This window comes from Dromiciops gliroides, chromosome 3 (genome assembly GCF_019393635.1).
Source record: "Dromiciops gliroides isolate mDroGli1 chromosome 3, mDroGli1.pri, whole genome shotgun sequence".
NCBI classification, from domain to species: Eukaryota; Metazoa; Chordata; class Mammalia; order Microbiotheria; family Microbiotheriidae; genus Dromiciops; species Dromiciops gliroides.
The window spans coordinates 36862244-36881883 of NC_057863.1; the positions used below are offsets into that span (position 1 = coordinate 36862244).

General features: G+C 37.1%; 1 protein-coding gene across 1 annotated transcript in view; it reads left to right on the forward strand.

Annotated features, from left to right (window-relative positions):
• The window catches only part of NAALADL2 (N-acetylated alpha-linked acidic dipeptidase like 2), a 1062489-nt gene that overhangs the window by 472512 nt on the left and 570337 nt on the right, over positions 1–19640 (forward strand). Inside the window, exon 4 of the mRNA XM_043995545.1 lies at positions 10318–10437. Within this exon, the coding sequence (XP_043851480.1) occupies positions 10318–10437 (120 nt within the window). The remainder of the gene's footprint in view (positions 1–10317; positions 10438–19640) is intronic.

Consider the following 19640-nt stretch of genomic DNA (forward strand, 5'->3'; position numbering starts at 1 on the left):
GCAGCTGCGCTAAGCACCAAGAAGGACCAAGAAAGGCAAAAATCCCCTAAGCTTTGCTCTCAAGAAGTTCACCGTCTAATGGGGGTGACAGCAAGCAAACACCTATGTATAAAGAAGATATAGACAGGACAAATTGGGGGTCATCTCAAAGGGAAGGCACTAAGATTAAGGAGGACTGAGAAGGGCTTCTTGAAGAAGGTAGGATTTTTGCTGAATCTTGAAGTCAGTGAAGCTTAGGAGGTGGAAATGAGAATGGAAAAGATTCTAGTGGTGGAGGAGAGCCAGTGTAAATGCACAGATAGGAGATGTTTTTGTTTGGAGAGACAGAGACAGAGACAGAGAGACAGAGACAAACAGAGACAGGCAGAGACAGAGAGAGACAGAGACAGAGAGACACACAGAGAGACAGAGACAGACAGGCAGACAGACAGGCAGACACACAGACAGAGACAGAGAAGACAGACAGGGAAGGAGACAGACAAATACAGATAGATGATAGTCCTTCTCCTGGAGCCTTTACTTCTAAGTCTCATGGTATAAACTCCCCCATCCAGAACTAAAGACCTAGCCTTCTATTCACTGAAAGGACAGATCTGCTCTGACCTGGGTTTCTTTCACTCTTCATCTCCATGCTTTAAGACCTTTGAGAATCTTCACCAAAGTATCTTCTTCCACCTTATTTCATAAGGTAAGGTTCTCTTTCCTTGTGGCAGGATATCCTTGACCTTTGATCACTGGCATTGAAAGGTTTTCTGAATGTGACCCCTGCCTCCCTTGCCCATCTTTTTGCACTTTACTCTCTTTCGTCTACTGTGTGGTTCATTTGCACAGGTCTGCTTTCTGTTCCTGAAAAACATACTCCAATATCCTGTCTCCCTGCTTTTGCACTGGCTGTCCCCCATGCCTCGAATGCTTAAGACTCAGCTCAAAGGCCACCTTATTCAGGAGATCTTTCTCATTCCTTCTGGCTGTTAGTTCCTTCTCCTCTAAGGTCCCCTCATATCTATTCTGTAGGAGATTTAGAGCTGAAAAGAATGTGCAGAACCCGACCCGAACAACAGCAACAAAACCCCTATTAGAGGCAGCTAGGTGACTATAGTGGATAGAGTGGTGTGCCTGGAGTCAGGAAGACCTTAGTTCACATCTGACCTCAGACACTTGGTCTCTGTGTGACTCTGGACAAATCAGCTAACCTCTTTTTGCTTCAGTGTCCTCAACTGGAAAATGGGAGTAATAACAATAGCACCTACCTCTCAGAGTTGTTGTGAAGATCAAATGTGAGGCTTATAAAAGGCACTTACACAGTTACTGACACGTAGTAGGTGGTATATAAATACTCATTCTCTCTGCTTCTTTCTGTTACCTAGTTGCCTGAAGGAGTTAAATACAACTCCCTATGGACCTCGGTGAAGCATTGGGAAGGGCCCAAGTTAATGAGAGGGCTCATGGGACCAGGAGATTGTAATCATTAACATCACCACCTTGGTGTACACATTCTGCCCAATTTTCCAGCTTGTAGAACTGAGGTTAGTTTAGCATCATCTCATCAAGGGAAACCTCTATGATATGAGCTGATGCTAGGATAGAAAAAAAAACGTTTTAAAGAGTCTTCTCTTCCAAAGTTCTAAAGCAGTGTTTTGCTCCTATTGATGGAAGTAGAACCCTCCTGTTTTACTTCATCCTGTGTTCTTCTTTTTGGTCATGCCACCCTTTAAGCAGTTTTTATCTTGGGCCCACATCTAACTCTGCAATGCTGATTCATAATCTAGTACCTGGGTACTCCCTCACATGGTACCACCAGGAACACTACATCACGCTCAAAGCATCCTTTGGTTCTTCATCCATCCAAAACCATTACTGATGATACTCCACTGGTGTGCACTTTTATGGGTCAGCCAAGGACCCTGGTAATTCAAAATAAAGTGTTTAATCAAACAACATAGCAAATAAAATGACAAAAAACCAAAATTATCCCCAAGCACATATTGTGACATGGATTAACACACTATACAAGAGCAAAAAGCATTGTTCATAGAGAACACGTGCCCGGGGAATACACTTCGAGGTCACTCCCTCATGCTTCCCGTAACCCCTCCCTCCTCCCTCAGCTTCCTTTTGTATGTTATTTTCCTTTATTTGATTAAAAGTTCCCTGAGTCAGGGGTTAGCTTCCTTTTTCTTATTTGTGTTTCTAGCACTTAGCACAGTGGCTAGCAAATAGTAGGGACTTGATAAATGTTTCTTGAATTGAATGGAAGACACATGTACAGGACCATCGTGGCTAGAACAACTCCCTCTTCCAATGTATAGGGTCTACCTGTCAATATCTTTGTGATATCATCATGCAGCTTACTTGTCTGAAGCATGAAGCCTCTATTTAGGATCATGTCTTTGTGCTGGATATCCTTATTGTCTGTTGAGTATCTCCATTGGTCTCATTCTTACCTAGCTGCTCTTATGGCTTTCTGCTTCTACATCTTCAAAAGCAATGAATTGGTAGTTGTTTTCTGCATAGAATCATTTTAGAGCTTGAAAGGACCTTAGAAAGCTATCTAGTCCATCACCTTCATATTTTCCAAATGAGAAAACGTCTGACCCAAAGTGGTTCAAGAAATCCCCATTTGAACCAAGGTCATCTAGCGCCAATTCCAGTGCTCTTTTGACAGTACCAAGAGAGAGAAAGTTTATGACTCATCACATCTAGCCAGAGAACTGATAGAAATGGGTCAAATGTCCCCACATTAATCTAAAATTTGTTTTTTAACTGACATTCTGATTCAGAGTCCTGGGTCCCAGCCAACTATTTGACTTAAGGTTAGCAAACCCTTTTTTTACTTCTATTATTTCTCTGGTTGGGATTAAGATTTATTGATGGATTCTACCAAAAATACAGCAAGAGTCCTATGACAAAGTCAGGGCCCTGAAACCTACTTCATGCTAATGAAATTAATCAAGAAAGAGGCAAAGACAACACTCCTAATGTACTTATGCAAATTTCTGCCTTTATAATATATCTTTGCCAGCCTGTAAGGGAAAAAACACAACAAAACAAAGAAAAAACCTTATAGTCTCCCCACATTAGTAAAAACAGAATCTCCTAACTTGTCATATAAAGCCAAGAGTTTACTTTCACATTTTTACAGTGTATATTAAACAAAAATTCATAGGGAAGCTAGATATTGTTGTGTTTTCAGACTAGAAATAGAATAAAGGAAGTTAATTTCCCACTGCTTTGATTTAATTGAAACAACTATCACTGATGCTTTTTTTTTTGTGATTGATAGCCTGCAGATTAATAAGCTCTGAACCCTTGAGATAATGGGATTTCTGTTCTTAATACCCACATAGTTTTAGTTGTGGTTGGTAATAACCCTGGTCAGTGATCCTTTCATATTTTATATTAGTACTTAGCATTTTAGTTGAAGAGCCCAATCCATAGTTACTCATTTAGCATGTTTCTACATGGTCTGTCATTCAGTTCATTCAAACAGTTAATATTTGGTTTTGCTCAAATATATTTTATTATTGTATTCATGTATTTCTTAGATTATTATGTTCCATTGCTTAAATTAAGTTGATGACTTCTATTTATTTCCTCCTTTTCTCTCCTCTTCTGACTCCAACTTTTTTAAAAAATTTACTTGACTCTTGATTTATCTTTCTCCTTGCTCATTAGATTTCAGTATGGGGGGAGAAGTCTCCTTTCCATGCCTTAGGATCACATTCCCAGATAAAAAGTTCTCAAGTACGTTTCTTTGACTTCAAGGATGATAAATTAAATGGATAACTAAAACTTTTTTTGGGGTGTGGAGTACTTTGGTGAGCACTAAAAAACAAACAAACAAATAAAACAGGCAAAAAAATTAGAAATTAAGAGAGTCCCTGCTCTCCAGGAACTCACATTCCAATGGAGGAGACAACCTACATGAAATCATTTATTTAAAGCTGGAAGAGACTTTAGATACTATCTGGTCCTTCCATTTTACAAATGTGGAAACTGAGACCCAAACTCAGAGAGTTTAAACAGCTCTCCCATCTTCACATGGCTGGTAAATGAAAGAGCTGGAGTTCAAATTCCAATGCAGAATATGTTCCTCTGCCTTCACACTAACTCCTCCCAAACTTGGTATGGTCCTTATCCCATCTCACAAATCCGAATAAAAATCGGAAATGTCAAGTTGTTAGGAAAACGTCATATGGATGGATGGATGCGGCAGAGCACCTTGTCTTTGCAACAGTTCATGTGTGGAAAGAAATGGCTTGACATTTTATCATATCTCTGTATATTGATTGGTACTTTGGGAAAATTCAATGAGATTTCTTTTAACTGGGCCGTGAATGCTGTGATTCGCAGTTTGCTGGAAGGCAAGTGAAAAAAGATACTTTCATAAAGGACCTATATCAGAGACCTCCTCCGTAGGCAGTTGAGATATATTTATCATCCCCTCTCCAAGTATTGATGCTGTGAGGCCCCTGGAATGATTGATTTTTAATAGATAGTCTCAAAGTACAACATAGCACGTAAAAATTGGGGTATAGGTCTCTACAAATGAGGAATATTTCTTTATGGAAGTGCATTACTTTGACTCTGGTTTCTGAACTAACATAGGCTATTTGCATTAGTTAACTGAAGGCAGTCTAGTAAAGTAAAAAGAAGAAGGCCAGAAGAAACTGGGTGTGAATCCTTTCTATGATACTTTCTGACTGTGTGACCTTGGACAAGTCAGAAGCAGCTTGGAGGCTCAGTGGCCTGGAATAAGTAGCTGGATCTGGAGTCAGGAAAATCTGAGTTCAAATAAGGCCGCAGACATTTATTAGCTGTGCGACCCTCGTCAAGTCACTTAACTTCTGTTTGCCTCAGTTTACTCAAATATAAAATGAGGATAATAATAATGCCTACATCCTGGGTGACTTCAGGAGCCACAGCTCCCATATCAGACTGCACAGCCACACTGTGGCCTGTGGCTCTTCAAGGCGCTGATCCATGGTCATCCGCGACTGATGGAGGCCTACTATTATCCTGGGGGAGTTTGGAGGATCAGGTGAGATATTAGTGAAGTGCTTAGCACATAGTAAGCACTTCAAAAATTATTATTCTCTCCCTCATTAATCTTTCTAAGACTCAATTTCATTATTAGCAAGAAGGCGATAATAATATTGCTTATTTCTTGATGTTTATAAAGTGTTTGCTAAATAACCAAGCACTATGTGAATATCAGCTATTAGTAATAGTTGATACTTACATAGTAATAACAACATATATGTAGTATTTTAAGATTTGTGAAGTAGTTTATATATGTCCATGTTTCTGTATACACCTTTATGAATGCATCCATACTCTCATTTGTTCCTCAGAACAATCCTGTCAGGTTGGTGCTATTATGATCATCATTTTACAGGTGAGGAAACAATCTCAGAGAAGAGACTTGTCTAACATTATGAGTTCAAATCCAGCCTCAGATGCTTTTTAGTTGTGTGATTACGAGGAATTTTAATCCTGTTTTGCTCAGTTTCCTCATCTGTAAAATGAACTGGAGAAGGACATGGCAAACCACTCTAGTGTATTTGCCAAGAAAACCCCAAAACCAGGTCATAGAGAATCAAACACAGTTAAAACAACTGACCAAAAAACCCTTCCTCATTACCCTGTCGAAATTCTCTCCTTTCTTGGATTTGCTTACTTCTGTTGAGGGAATCAATAATTTCACAAGAATTGTCCTTGACTTTATACTCTCACTCACCTCACATACCCATTCTGTTACTAAGTCTTTTCTTTTCTATCTTCATTTTCTCTAGGATAAGTCCTCTTCCCTTTACTCATACAACTTCTTCCCTAGTCAGACCCTTATCATTTCCCATATGGACCATGCCAAGGGATCTCTACTGCTATCAGTTAGCAGCTATTGATAACTAATGTTTCTCCCTCAAGTATCTCCCCTCTCCAATTATTTTTTAATATGAGACCTTAAATTTTCTTCTAATTTTTTAATCATTTGATTGTTTTTTTTATTTCTTGTTTTTTTATAGAGTCATTAAATTCTCTTTGGTCTATTCTAATTTTTAAGTAGTTGTCATACTTACTTAAGGTTTGATAACTCTTCTGCTAAACTGTTCATTCTTTTTTCCAAATCTTTCCTCCAAAATTCTAATTTATTTTCCAGTTCTCTCCTCTAGTGCTTTCACTCCATTTATAATATCATTTTAACTTTTTTTTAAGAAAAAAATTAGTTGTTCTTCATTTCTTCTAGAAATCCTGATTCATTTTATGATCAAACTGTATTTTTCTTTGAGGCTTTGTTTATAGGTGTTTTGGAGTTATCCTCTTTTTATTTTGCCTCTATAGCATCCATATCATCTTTTTTTCTGATAAAAGTATTTTATTTTTTTCCAGTTACATGTAAAGATAGTTCTCAACATTTGTTTATACAACCTTTCCAATTTCAGATTTTTCTCCCTCCCTCCCCTTCCTCCCCCCTCACCTAGACAGCAGGTAATCTGATATAGATATATAGATATAGATATATAGATATATATAAAACATTAAACATATTTCTGCATTAGTCATGTTATAAAAGAAAAATCAGAGCAATGAGGAAAAACCTCAAAATAGAAAAACAACAGCACCAAAAACAAAAGAAATAGTATGGTTCAATCAGCATCTATACTCCACAGTTCTTTTTTTTTTTTTCTTGGATTTGTAGATCCTCTTCTATCATGAGTTCCCTGGAACTCTTCTGTACCATTGCATTGGTGAGAAGAATCTAGTCCATCACAGTAGATCAACACACAATGTTGATGATACTGTGTACAATGTTCTTCTGGTTCTGCTCATCTCACCCATCATCAGCCCATGCAAGACCCTCCAAGTTTCTCTGAACTCCTCCAGCTCATCATTTCTTACAACACAATAGTATTCCATTACATTCATATACCACAACTTGTCCAGCCATTCCCCAATTGATGGGCATCCCCTCCACTTCCAATTCCTTGCCAACACAAAAAGATCAGCTATAAATATTTTTGTACATGTGGGTCCTTTTCCCTTTTCCATGATTTCTTTGGGAAAAAGACCCAAAAGTGGTATTGCTGGATCAAAGGGTATGCACAGCTTTATCGCCCTTTGGGCATAATTCCAAGTTGCTCTCCAGAATGGTTGGATCAGTTCACAGCTCCACAAACAATGCATTAGTGTTCCAATTTTCCCACAGCTTCTCCAACATTTATTATTTTCCTTTTTTGTCATATTAGCCAATCTGATAGGTGTCAGGTGGTACCTCAGAGTTGTTTTAATTTGCGTCTCTCTAATCAATAGTGATTTAGAGCATTTTTTCATATGGGAATAGATAGCTTTGATTTCTTCATCAGAAAGCTGCCTGTTTGTATCCTTTGACCATTTCTCAATTGGGGAATGACTTGGATTCTTATAAATTTGATTGAGTTCCCTATATATTTTAGAGATGAGGCCTTTATCAGAAGCACTGGCCTCAAAAATTGTTTCCCAGCTTTCTGCCTCCCTTCTAATTTTGGATGCATTGCTTCTATTTATACAAAACCTTTTTAATTTAATGTAATCAAAATCATCCATTTTGCATTTTATAATATTCTCTATCTCTTGTTTGGTCATAAACTGTTTTCCTTTCCAAAGATCTGAAAGGTATACTATTCCTTTCTCTCCTAATTTACCTACGGTATCACCCCTTATGTCTAAATCATGTATCCATTTTGACCTTATTTTAGTATAAGGTGTAAGATGTTGGTCTATGCCTAATTTCTGCCATGCTATCTTCCAGTTTTCCTAGCAGTTTTTGTCAAATACTAAATTCTTATCCCAGAAGCTGGAGTCTTTGGGTTTATCAACATTCATATCATCTTAATAGCTCTTTTAAAAATTGCCTTTCAGCCTTATTTCCAAGATTGGGATTTTCTTTTAGGATGAGGTTCTGTGCATTTCTGATAGAACCTGTGGCCTTGTGTGGACCTGTCCTATCTTAACTAGGGTCTTCTTACTGAGCTCTTCAGGTACTGAGTGCTATGTTCTTTAAGGGTAGCAAAGTGACCTGAGCCAGGGATCTGTGAACTTTCAGTTAAACTTCTATAGTCAGATGAAGGGCATTATCTGATTGCTTTTTCTCCTCCTTCCCCATTCTGCTTTCTAGATACTATGCGCTAATTTGATTCTAGGCAACATAGCTACAGACTTGCCCTGAGTCGATGCTCCAGTAGACAGCAGGTCACTCCAGCCCTATCAGCTAGTTGTAAACCTAGCCAGATTCAGAGTGATCTGCTGCTAGCTTAGTCCTATTTGGAGCAGCAAGTATATCTGCAATCCCAATACTTCTGGGCAACCCCACACCCAGCATCAAGTTCTTCACTGATGGCTTTGGCCTGGAGCTGAATCAGCGATCCATTCTAAGTGTCCCTGTCTTCTGTCCCAGCCTAGAGCTAAGTCTGAAATCCTACTATGGGTGACCCTACATTGTTGGCCTAGTTCTATTAGGAGCTCCACAGGGCTGAGTCTGTAGTCCTGCCTAGCCCCTTCCATGATTCTTGTCCTGATCACTTGTTCAGGGCCAAAATTTGAGACCTTGGTCTAAAGAGATGACCCACCTTGATTTCTCTCCTGAATAATAGTCTGATCTAAGTCTGACCTTTTTACTTAGATCTTTGATGGAAGAGTTGTGGGGGCATCTTGGATGTACCTGTTGTACCTACCTACTCTCCATCTTTGCTGATCTCTTCACTTAGCTTTTAAAAACAATATTTATTGCAAAGATATAGCAAGATTGGAAGTACAAATTTTTCCACAAAAAACTGGGGGGCATGCTCTTACATGTCCCACTTTGGTCCCTGCAGAGAATTAGCAGATTTAATACAGTTTCCACATACCATTTGCCTCACTAAGTTCACTTGCAGATGCTTCAAGGCTGATGGGTAGGTGCATTTTCTGCTAATGTTGGGCTGGGCTCCTTACTGTCTGTCTTCCTATGAATTTTTTACATGGATTACAGCTCCTGGACTCTGCTAGCTCTATTTTCTTGACCTTATGAAGCTCACAAGGTCATAACCTTCTCCACTCTCTGTCACTTAAAAAGAAGAAAAATAGATACCACACAGTTAGAAACGACAGGAACCGTTGTACTCATAAGTCACGTCACAATGGTTTCAGTGGAGAGATAGAGGGCTGAGGCCTCTCCCTTCACTGAGAGCTTAATCCTTGCCTCCTTACTTCAACACTCCAGTCACAAGCCAGCTCAAGAGTCAGGCTCTGAACCCTAGATCCAGCTGTATAACCAGTCTACAGTCTGTATCCTTACCACATAGTTACTGGGACACATTACAGAATATCTGAGCAAGCTCCAAGGTCCACATGGGGAGGATATTAGTCAAGTACTCTGTGCATGCTCATAAGACCAGTCCCCTGTTACAAAGGGAAAATAAAGTTGTTGTTGTTTTTAAGTCCCTTGTTAATCTTTTTATTACTCTTATCCAGGTTTTGTCAAAAACTCCCATGATACTTAGTTTATGGTTTAACTAGAGCTCAAGACAATGAGAAAATAGCTTTGAAAGGCATTACCATCACTAGGAACGTGAACAGGCAACATGAGAGGAAAATATCAATTAGCCAAGCACATCGTCCTTTGCCGGGGCTATTGTTTGTGTCACAAACAATTAGTATCTTAAAATGTTCAAATAAAAAATAGAATGCCTCTCATGTGAACAATAGGATATTGATATAATCAGCCTTTTAGCAGCTATTCAACATCATGATACAGGAAGAGTTAGAAGAGCCAATGGAGGACTCATGCCTGTGACATAAGTGCTAAAAATGCTTTCTGACTGACTGATTGACTGAATAAAATCCTACCTCTAACACCCTGACACCCAGTTACCTGAGAGAAATCATCTCACCTACCTGTGCCTGTTTCCTCATCTGTAAAAATAAGAGAACAAACAGAATGACCTCTGAGGCCTTTTGTATCACTAAATCTTTGAACCTAAGACTTATAAGACAAAATTCTAGGTTGATTAAAAATAGTAGTAACAAGACCCGGATCTGTGCAAAATCTTAATAGGAATCAAATTATGATCAAAAACCATTGTGACAGAACTCTGTTTAACAATTAGGTTTCTTTGACAAGCATAGAGAAGTTGCCACTTATCTCTTCATAGATGATTGGTAAGTGAATCAAAGAGCACAGATCAAGGACTTCATTGCCACACATAATTTTGTTTCAATCTTCAATCTCATGTTAATAGCTACCTCTGTTAAGTTTTCTGTAGTGCTTTATTTTCTTTTGTTTTTTTCTTTTTCTTGTAGGCTGAAGTCATTGATGTGCAGTACGGGACTGTAGAAGATGTAAGCCAGATTCAAGTGATGAAAAACGTGACCAATAGGATTGCCCTGTTAAAACTAGGAAAACTCCCTTTACTCTATAAGGTAAGTCAAATAATTCTACTATGTGTGAATTGTGGGTTGGTTCTTTATCTGTCTTCTTTTTTGTGGCTAAAATTAATAGGCATGTTTTTTTTATAAAGAACTTGATGCCTATTCCCTCCAAGAAGAAATCCTACAAGGTGCTATTGAAGTTATAGAACATTGATTCAAATTTGGTATTGTAAAAAATGGAAGGCCTGGAAATTAAAACCATAGTCATCTACTTCATCAGCCATGTTTAACACTTCTAATCAATTAGAAAAACAGGAATCTAGCTGTATGTTGTGTTTGAGGCCAGTACTGACTAAGATATGTGCCTTTTGTGATTCATTCTATCATCTGCTTGAGATGGGTATAACTGTACCTCTGCTGACTTCTCTCAAGAATTTAATTAAATGATGATGTGCTAAAGAGAAGCTGAATTTTGATTGATTTTTATTAAAATGGAAGTTTATTAACACTTATCCATTGGCTACATTTGCATAATTAAAGCAGTTCAAACTAAGTGTCTGATAATGAGCAAACACAATAGACAACCCTTACCACTAACTCTTATCTAGTCATTTTTTTCCCCTTTCTATTAACCACGGAAGGGAAAGGGGGCATTGGAACTTCCTGCTTTTAGAGAGATTTTGAGTCTTCTCCTTTCTCACTCAGTTTTCCAAAATAGGAATGGGTTTTGCTCCTCCTCAAGTCACTCCAACCTCCACCTGTTCCTCAAATGTTGATACTCTATAGTGGAATGTTATATGGGGAGAAGAGTGGGGGGAGTTGGAAGGGAGATACAGAGTTCTATTCTTCCTTATTTTTGCCAAGAATTCCCTTATATTAAAATCAGAGCCTCTCAAAACTGGTCACCAGTGATATATTTTAGTTATCTGTCAAAATAGATGAAGATTAAATTATAGCCTGAAATTCTATAGTGGCAGAATACTATAACCTCTCGTTTTCCAAGTCACATCAATTCAGATCAACTTAACAAGCATTTGCTAAGGACCTACAATGTGTTAGGAACTGTGCTAAGTGCTAGAGATCAAATAAAGGCAAAACCAGCACCTGGTATCCAGGAGCTTATATTCTAATGGTGGAGACAACCTGGAAACTATATACATACAAGAAATAGACGGACAAATTGGAAGGAATCTCAGAAAAGGCATTAGCATTGAAGGGGACTAAGAAAGGCCCCTGGTAGAGGGTAAGAAGCTAGGAGGTAGCAACAAGGGAGGGGACCATTCTAGGCATTCTAACCAAAATCAGTGAAAAGGCGCAGAGTCCAAAAATGAAGGCATATGTACAAAAAAAGAGAAAAAAAGGTCAGCATCACTGGATGGTGCGTTCTAGATATTTTGTTGTTGTTCAGTCATTTTAGCCATACCTGACTCTTTGTGACCCAATTTGGGATTGTCTTAGCAGAGAGGGGCTTGCCACTTCCTTCTCCAGCTCATTTTTTAAAAATGAGTACTAAATAAACATTTTTATTTAAAGATTTGAGTTCCAAATTCTATCCCTCCCTCCCCTTCCCGCTCCCTGAGGCATTAAGCAATCAGATCTAGGTTGTACACTCGCAACCATGTAAAACATTTACATATTAGTCCTTTTGTATAAGAAGATTGGGATAAAAGAAAAAAAGAAAGTGAAAAACAGCATGTTTCAGTCTGTGTTCAATCAATATCATTTCTTTCTCTGAAGGCAGATAGTATGCTTCATCATTGGTCCTTTGGGATTGTCTTAGATCATTGAACAGCTGAGAATAGCTATCATTCACAGTTCTTCAATAAACAATATTACTGTCTCTGTATACAACAGTCTCCTGGTTCTGCTCATTTCACTATATATCAGTTCAAGTCTTCCCAGGTTTTTCTGAAATCATGTTGTTTGTCATTTCTTATAACACAATAATATTCTATCACATACACCACAACTTGTTTAGCATCCTTTTGATTTCCAATTCTTAGCCACCACAAAAAGAGCTGCTATAAATATTTTTGTACAAATAGGTCCTTTCCCCTTTTTATGCATGTCTTTGGGATAAAAAACTAGCAGTAGTGTTGCTAGATCAAAGGGTATGCCCAGCTTTATAGCCCTTTGAACATATTTCGAATTGCTCTCCAGAATGGTTGGATTTAGCTGCCCATTCCAGATATTAGCTCAGTTGAAATATATTAGGATTCTTTTGTTGTTGCTCTCTGCCAAAGATTTACATTACATAGAGAATAATAACATTATGAAACTCTTGAGGTACGCCTTCAAACATAGCACAGAACTATGAAAGACAAGTTTCAGGTGTGATTTTCAGTTGGACTAGGCACTTGTGACACATCTATATCATGATGCTATTGGCAGAGATTGATGGTCGCCATCATCAGCTATGTAGTCCAGTGGTGCTAATCACTTAGACCAAAAGTTTTGTTTGGGACCAAAAAGGCCTACCACTAAGCACATCCATATGGGTTTGTCAAGGGATTTAAGCATTATCTCTGAGGCAGAGAGAGACATGAAGAGTTCTTGAACTGATGATATTTTATTTTTTGCTTTATATTAGCATTCCCTTCATTTTTTTCCACTTGCCCTGCCATTTTGTTGGCACACTTGCTGCTATATTTGTCCTAATACATTCAGTCTGTCAAGAAAGTAAGCATGAATGTGGGTATGATTGGGATATGGATGGCACCGCAGTTCCCCAGTGCCCCAGAACTCCATCAAATATCTCTCTGAAAATATGGACTGAAATTAGATGATAAGAATCTACAGCTGGGAGAAAAAGGGCAGAGAACCAAATGACTTCTGTGTTAAACATATCTATTAATCATGCTTCTGAAGGAGCATCTGGACCAGGAATCTGCAACTGGATAAGTAAAGAGAAAAGTTAATCCTTTTTCAGTTTGGGGCAGTTACTAAATCATGATTCAAAAAATAAATTTGGGAGGGACTTTATATGTGGGAGATAGGGAGGGCAAAGAGGACATATAATTGTAATATTAAATCATTTCCTAATATGAATAGGAAGGAAACTGCAGCCAAGAAGGAAGGTAGCTCATTAGTTTTTATCATAAATGCTACATATGTATTAATTCCATCTCCAAGAAGGGATTGATATGGAAATCTTCACATTTGGCATAAAGAAATGGGAAGAAGAAAAGAGTTTCTAGAAAAGTGCCTGGACATAGGCAGAGACATTACTGGTAGAAAATGAAGTCAGGTTAGGACCTCCCCATGGAAAGGCTGTGAAAAGGAAACTTATTTCCTTACACTTACATTTATGAGGAATTACTTTAATTTTATTTGGTCATTAAATTAATAGATGTTTACCTTATGGGTGAATGTTTGATTTCCAAAAGTTCTACACAAATACTTCTTCTATTGCCCTAATGTATCTCGGATTAATTTCTCTCCATGTCAGTGGATTAATCATATGGTATCAAGAATAATGTTAGATTTAAAGATTTTAACTGTGTTGTAAAGTTCTTTACAATTATTGATTCTTCCAGAAAGATTTATTATAATATTTATTATAATATCAGAACAAATTATAGTATGTTAATGTAAATGAATATAAGAGATGGGTGAAACTTAGAGGAATTTGGGGAAACTTGGAAAGACTTGCATAAAGGGATAGATTGAGGTAAGCAGAATCAGATAATTTATACAATGAATGCAATAAAGTTTTATAAAAAAGCACCAAAGAAATAAATTCATTTTAATGTATTGACTTATCTTGATTCCAAAGGATGTAGGATCAAATATAGCTTGTTATTGTTGTTGTTGTTGTTATTGTTATTGTTGATAGACAAACAGTATTCTGGGGCTAAAAATGTTAAATTTTGATTGAAGTCTTGGTTTATTTTGCTTCATTCTTTTTCTTTATTACAAGAGGAGTTCTTTACGCAATCAAATGAGATAATTTCCCCCAAATACCTGGTACATGCTTAATCCCTTTCCTTCCTCTTCCACCCCTAAAAGCGATCATGAAGTTAAAAAAAAAACAAAACAAAACAACCTAAATACATTTTTTTTTTGCTAGCTCTTTCTATTTCACCCAGGCTGGAAGTGCAACAGCCACTCAGGGCCTCAATCCCAATTCTGAAGCTTTAACTTGCTCCATTTTTCCAGCCTGGATTGATTTGCTCCCTCCTTAGGTATCTTGGTGGTCCTGTACTTCCAGAGGCTCCCCATATTTGTGTTATACTTAGTGTAGGTGCCCAAACAGCTTTAGCCTTACTGTAGCTATGAACTCCTGAACTCAAGCAATCCCCCAATCTCATCCTCTCCCAGTAGCAAAGATTACAGGAATGCACTACCAGGCCCAGGTAAAGCATGTTTTCAAAAGAAAGAATATGTTAACCTCGGCTAAACTTCTAAAATATTTACCTATATGTAAAACCCACAATAAGATCTATGAAGGCAAATCAAAAGCAGAAGACTTAGTGCCATAGCTAGGGTGGGGTAGCAGGAGCTTTGCCTCAGGATTTAGAATTTAGAGGGTACAGATTTTAGTAGGGACAAAATTTAGAAGTTGAAGATAGCACTTAGAGTCTTTCTTTAGAAACATTATTTTAATTTCTCTCCTAATTTGCAAGAATAATTACTCTAGAAAGCAACTATATGAAAAAGAGTGGTAAGATCCTTCTCTACTCTATTCAGCTCTCTCCCCACCATATTTCTGTCTTCTCCCACCTCCAAGGACACAGGACAGAATAGTAGGTTCCCTGTTCCCTATACTATAGACATAGTTTGTGCTATTTGTCCCATATGTAAAATGTTCTTGTAATCTCCCTGTTGTTGTTATAAGCCACTGAAGCCAAATAAATCCTTTTTTCTATTTTTAAACTTGAGGGGAAAGTATGACAAGGGGGTTATATGATATTTAAATTGGGAATGTCGAGGCCATTTTTTTGTCTTAACTGAAGTTTAATTCATACCTTATTTTATGTAAATTTGAGAAAATGTTATATATATATATATGTGTGTGTGTGTGTGTGTATGTATATGTCACTATATATGTGTGTATACACACACACATATATATATATATAATATATATTTTTTTTTGCTTTTTTTATAGTTAATGGTATAGAGCCAATCCATGCCCTTTCTGAAAACAACTGAGGTAAAAACAAGAGAGACTTTTCTAATGTATACATGTTTAACTCCAAGACTTAGGCCAGGAAAGATTTCCTACAGTTTACTTTCCTTTAAAGTGTATAGTTGGTTTGGGGAAATAGATTCTAATCTAGCCAAGTTTGTTTGTTTGTTTATCATGTTGTTGTTCAGTTGCCTCAGTCATGTTCAAGTCTTTGCGACCCCATTTAAGGTTTTCTTGGCAAAGATATTGGCATAGTTTGCCATTCCCTGATCAAGATCATTTTATAGGTGAGGAAACTGGGACAATCGGGGTTAAATGACTTGCCCAGGGTCACACACATAGAAAGTATAGATTTGAACTCAGATCTTCCAGACTTCAGGCCTGGTGCTCTATCCACTGCACCATCAACTACCCCTTGCTTGTCATATAGAACATGAATTGGATCTTCACAGAAATGTACTGATTAAAGTTGATCAATTTGGCTCTCGGGGGTAAAATTAAAAAAAAAAAACCTTCATACGTAACATACTTTTAAGTTTAATCTGTATTAATAACATTTCATTCATCACTTTCTTAAGTCTAGGCAATCAACAAAATAATACCTGAAGCCCTGATTTGGTGCATTTGCTGATTTCCCAAAGGTAAAAATGCCCACAATGAAAATGTCACAATTACAGACCTTTGGATTGGCAACACAACTGCTCTCCTAAAAATCATTAGGTCAGGGTTCAAGTGCCAGCCATGATGCTTACACACATATCTCCTTAATCAGGTTCCTTACTTCCATGGCCCTTAGAATGAGGGAGTTTGATTGGATGGCTTCTGAAGTCCTTCCCAGCTCTAAACTTTTGGTCTTATTTTTCTTCTTAAATGTACTCATTGATGAAAAAGATTCCTAAAAAGCACAGTGTTACAGTAAGTTAGCTGACTTATCCACAGTCACATCACCAATAAATGTTAGAGGGATTTGAATTCAAATTTCTCCTAACTCCCAGTCTAATATCTTTCCTAATTAACCATATTCCTGTGAGTATATTTGTCTATGTTGTCTGTGACACGAAGGAAAAATAGGGGACAGGTGTTTCCATATAAACATTTGAAACTCATCACGGTATTTCTTTGTTATGAATGTACCTGATAGTTCCTTAGGTAACATTAGAAATAGAATAGATTAAAACATGTTTGGATCTGAATAGCACATACGTTTTTGGAGGGATTTTATGAACAACAGAACTTAACACTATTTTTATATTTAGAAAGAGGATGTTTGCTCACTGAATAATTTAACAAGGCACTTCATGCCCAATTCTCACAAGCAATTACAAAAGACCAGTTCCTCCAGATTTTGCAATTAGAAGAATCCAGAGTTGCTCCATTGGTCACAGAAGGCACAGTGAGGACAAGAACGCAGAATCAGAAAATCTTGATTTAATGAATTTTTAAATGGGAACTGTTCCTATTTTAAAAATAAGAATGCTTCAATTTTTAACTGTTATTTTTTTCTAAATTATTTAGATCCAATCTCACTACCTAGAAAAAAGGTAAATAATTGTTGTTGAAATCCAACTTCAATTTTTAAGTCATAATAAAAACAAAAACTTATCCCATGACTCATTACTAAATGACAGAATAATGACAGAAATAGTAATCAGGGTCTGTGAAGTTGAATTTGAAGTGAAAAAATACAGAAAGCATTTAAGATATTTTAGATCTCACTTATGGTACAAAAAAAAAAAACATCCTTGCTAAAACTATAGAAACATCTGTCTAATTGACACCAAGACATTGGTAGAATTTATTTAATCATTCAGCAATGATCTTTTTTTAACATTAAGCCATACATGCTATCTGAATTGGCCAAATATTTTGACTTTGTGTAGCTATAGCCAATGAAATCTGAATTGGAAGACACACACACACACACACACACACACACACACACACACACACATAGTCCTTGGTGTCACATGTTTATCATTCATATGAAATGTAGAACTTTATATTCAGCCAACTTTTATACCCTGTTTAATATTAGTGATCAAAGTTATTGGACAAGGTCACCAAACAAGGTTGTTTCTGTTATATCTTTCAAGAAATTTGATATAATTGTGGCCGATGTGGGATAGACATCCTCGGAAGCAATGTTTCCCTCTCTCAAATCAAATGCTTCATCTTAGTCATCAAATAAAATGCCTGTTTGCATCTTTGCATGGAAATCACTAAGCATCAAATTATATGCTGATTTAATCGGTAGGCTCTTAGAAAATTCTTCGTAGAATCTTGCTACGTTTTCCTCTGCAACAGATGTTGACACATAAGTTGCAATAATGTTTATTGTGTTCTTTTTGCAACTACTCATCATGAGCATGGCAATATGAGGTTACCAAATGTCCCATGAAATGATGTTTTTGTTGCCTATGGACACACAATAAAACAGGCTCCACCAATTTGCCTTTCCAAAAAGAGCCTATGATCCATCCTTTCACTTAGCTGCAAATTTCTTTTTATCTTCTGATTTTATGCATGGCTGTGTTGTTTATAGATGATCTAAATGCTTTGCGATCTTGGCACCTTCAGCGCTCTTTTGGGTCCACTCTGCTCATGTCACAAAAGGATTTCCACCACACTAAGGATCATTTTGTATTTTTCCTTTGTTTCATGCCTTGCCATTATCAAAAAGTCCTTCACCAAAGTTAATAATCGTGATGATCTACCTCTACTTAGGCAGAGTGACCTTCAGAAGGCAGGCACAATTTGTTTCTGGGACCATACAGGATGATAATTAAATGTAATTTTACTATTCTCTGATAATTCAGTCATCAATATGAATATCTCTTTTTTAAAGTAATAAACATTTTTATTTATAGTTTTGAGTTTGAATTTTTATTGCTCCTTCTCTCCTTCCCCTCCCCCCTCCTTGAGGTGTTAAACAATCAGATATGTGTGATACATGTAAGGTTATGTAAAACATTACCATATTAGTCATTTTGTACAAGAAAACTTGAATAAAAGAAAAAAATGAAAGTGAAAAATAGCATACTTCAGTCTGTGTTCCACCAATATCAGTTCTTTCTTTGGAGGTAGATAGTATGTTTCATCAATAGTCTTTTGAGATTGTCTTATATCATTGTATTGTTGAGAATATTTAAGCCATTCACGGTTCTTCATCAAACAATATTGCTGTCTCTGTGCACAATGTTCTCTTGGTTCTGTTCACTTCACTATACATCAGTTCATACAAGTATTTCCAGGTCTTTCTGAAATCATCCTGCTTGTCATTTCTTATAGCACAATAATATTCCATCACCATCATACACCACAGCTTGTTTAGCCATTACCCCATTGATGGGCATTCCTTTGATTTCCAATTCTTAACCACCACAAAAAGACTTTATATAAATATTTTTATACAAATAGGTCTTTTTCTCTTTGGGGGGATGTCTTTCAGATATAAACCTAGCAGTGGCATTGCTGGATCAAAGGGTATGCACAGTTCTAAAGCCCTTTGGGCATAGAGGAATAACTTTTATACTGTATCATCATACTGTATGTTATGAATGTCACTTTTCATCTCTCCTACCATCTTTTATGCCTTATCTGTATGTCTGCTTTCTAATAGTTTCTTCTCTCTATCTGTCTTTCTCTGTGTCTCTGTCTCTCTCTCCTATTACCCTACATTGAGTTTGCTAGACCTGAGCTGCTTTGAAGTGCAAATAATTTAAATGAGTCAGGAAACTATGCCTATATAGTATCAGCTCAGGCACTTACCATACTTTTTGTGTGACTGGGCAAAACATTTTTCATCTATCCTCCTCTATCAAATTAAAGGGTTGAAGTGGCCTCTGAAGCCCATTCTAGCTCTAAATCTATGATGTTATACCTTTGAGCAGAAGTCCAATGGAAAAAAAAAACAACACTCAAAGGACTTGTGTGTGGGCACTTTTCTATAGCTATTTCAAGCACATGGAACCGTAACCTTAGGGGAAGGTGAGTTTGAATGTCCATATTTGTTAAATTACTAATAACAGAGCTGTGTCTCAACAAGATCATATGATGAGCACCCTCTATAAGAAACAACATTGGCAATTTGGAAAATATCGTAGGTCCCGTCACTAAACATGAC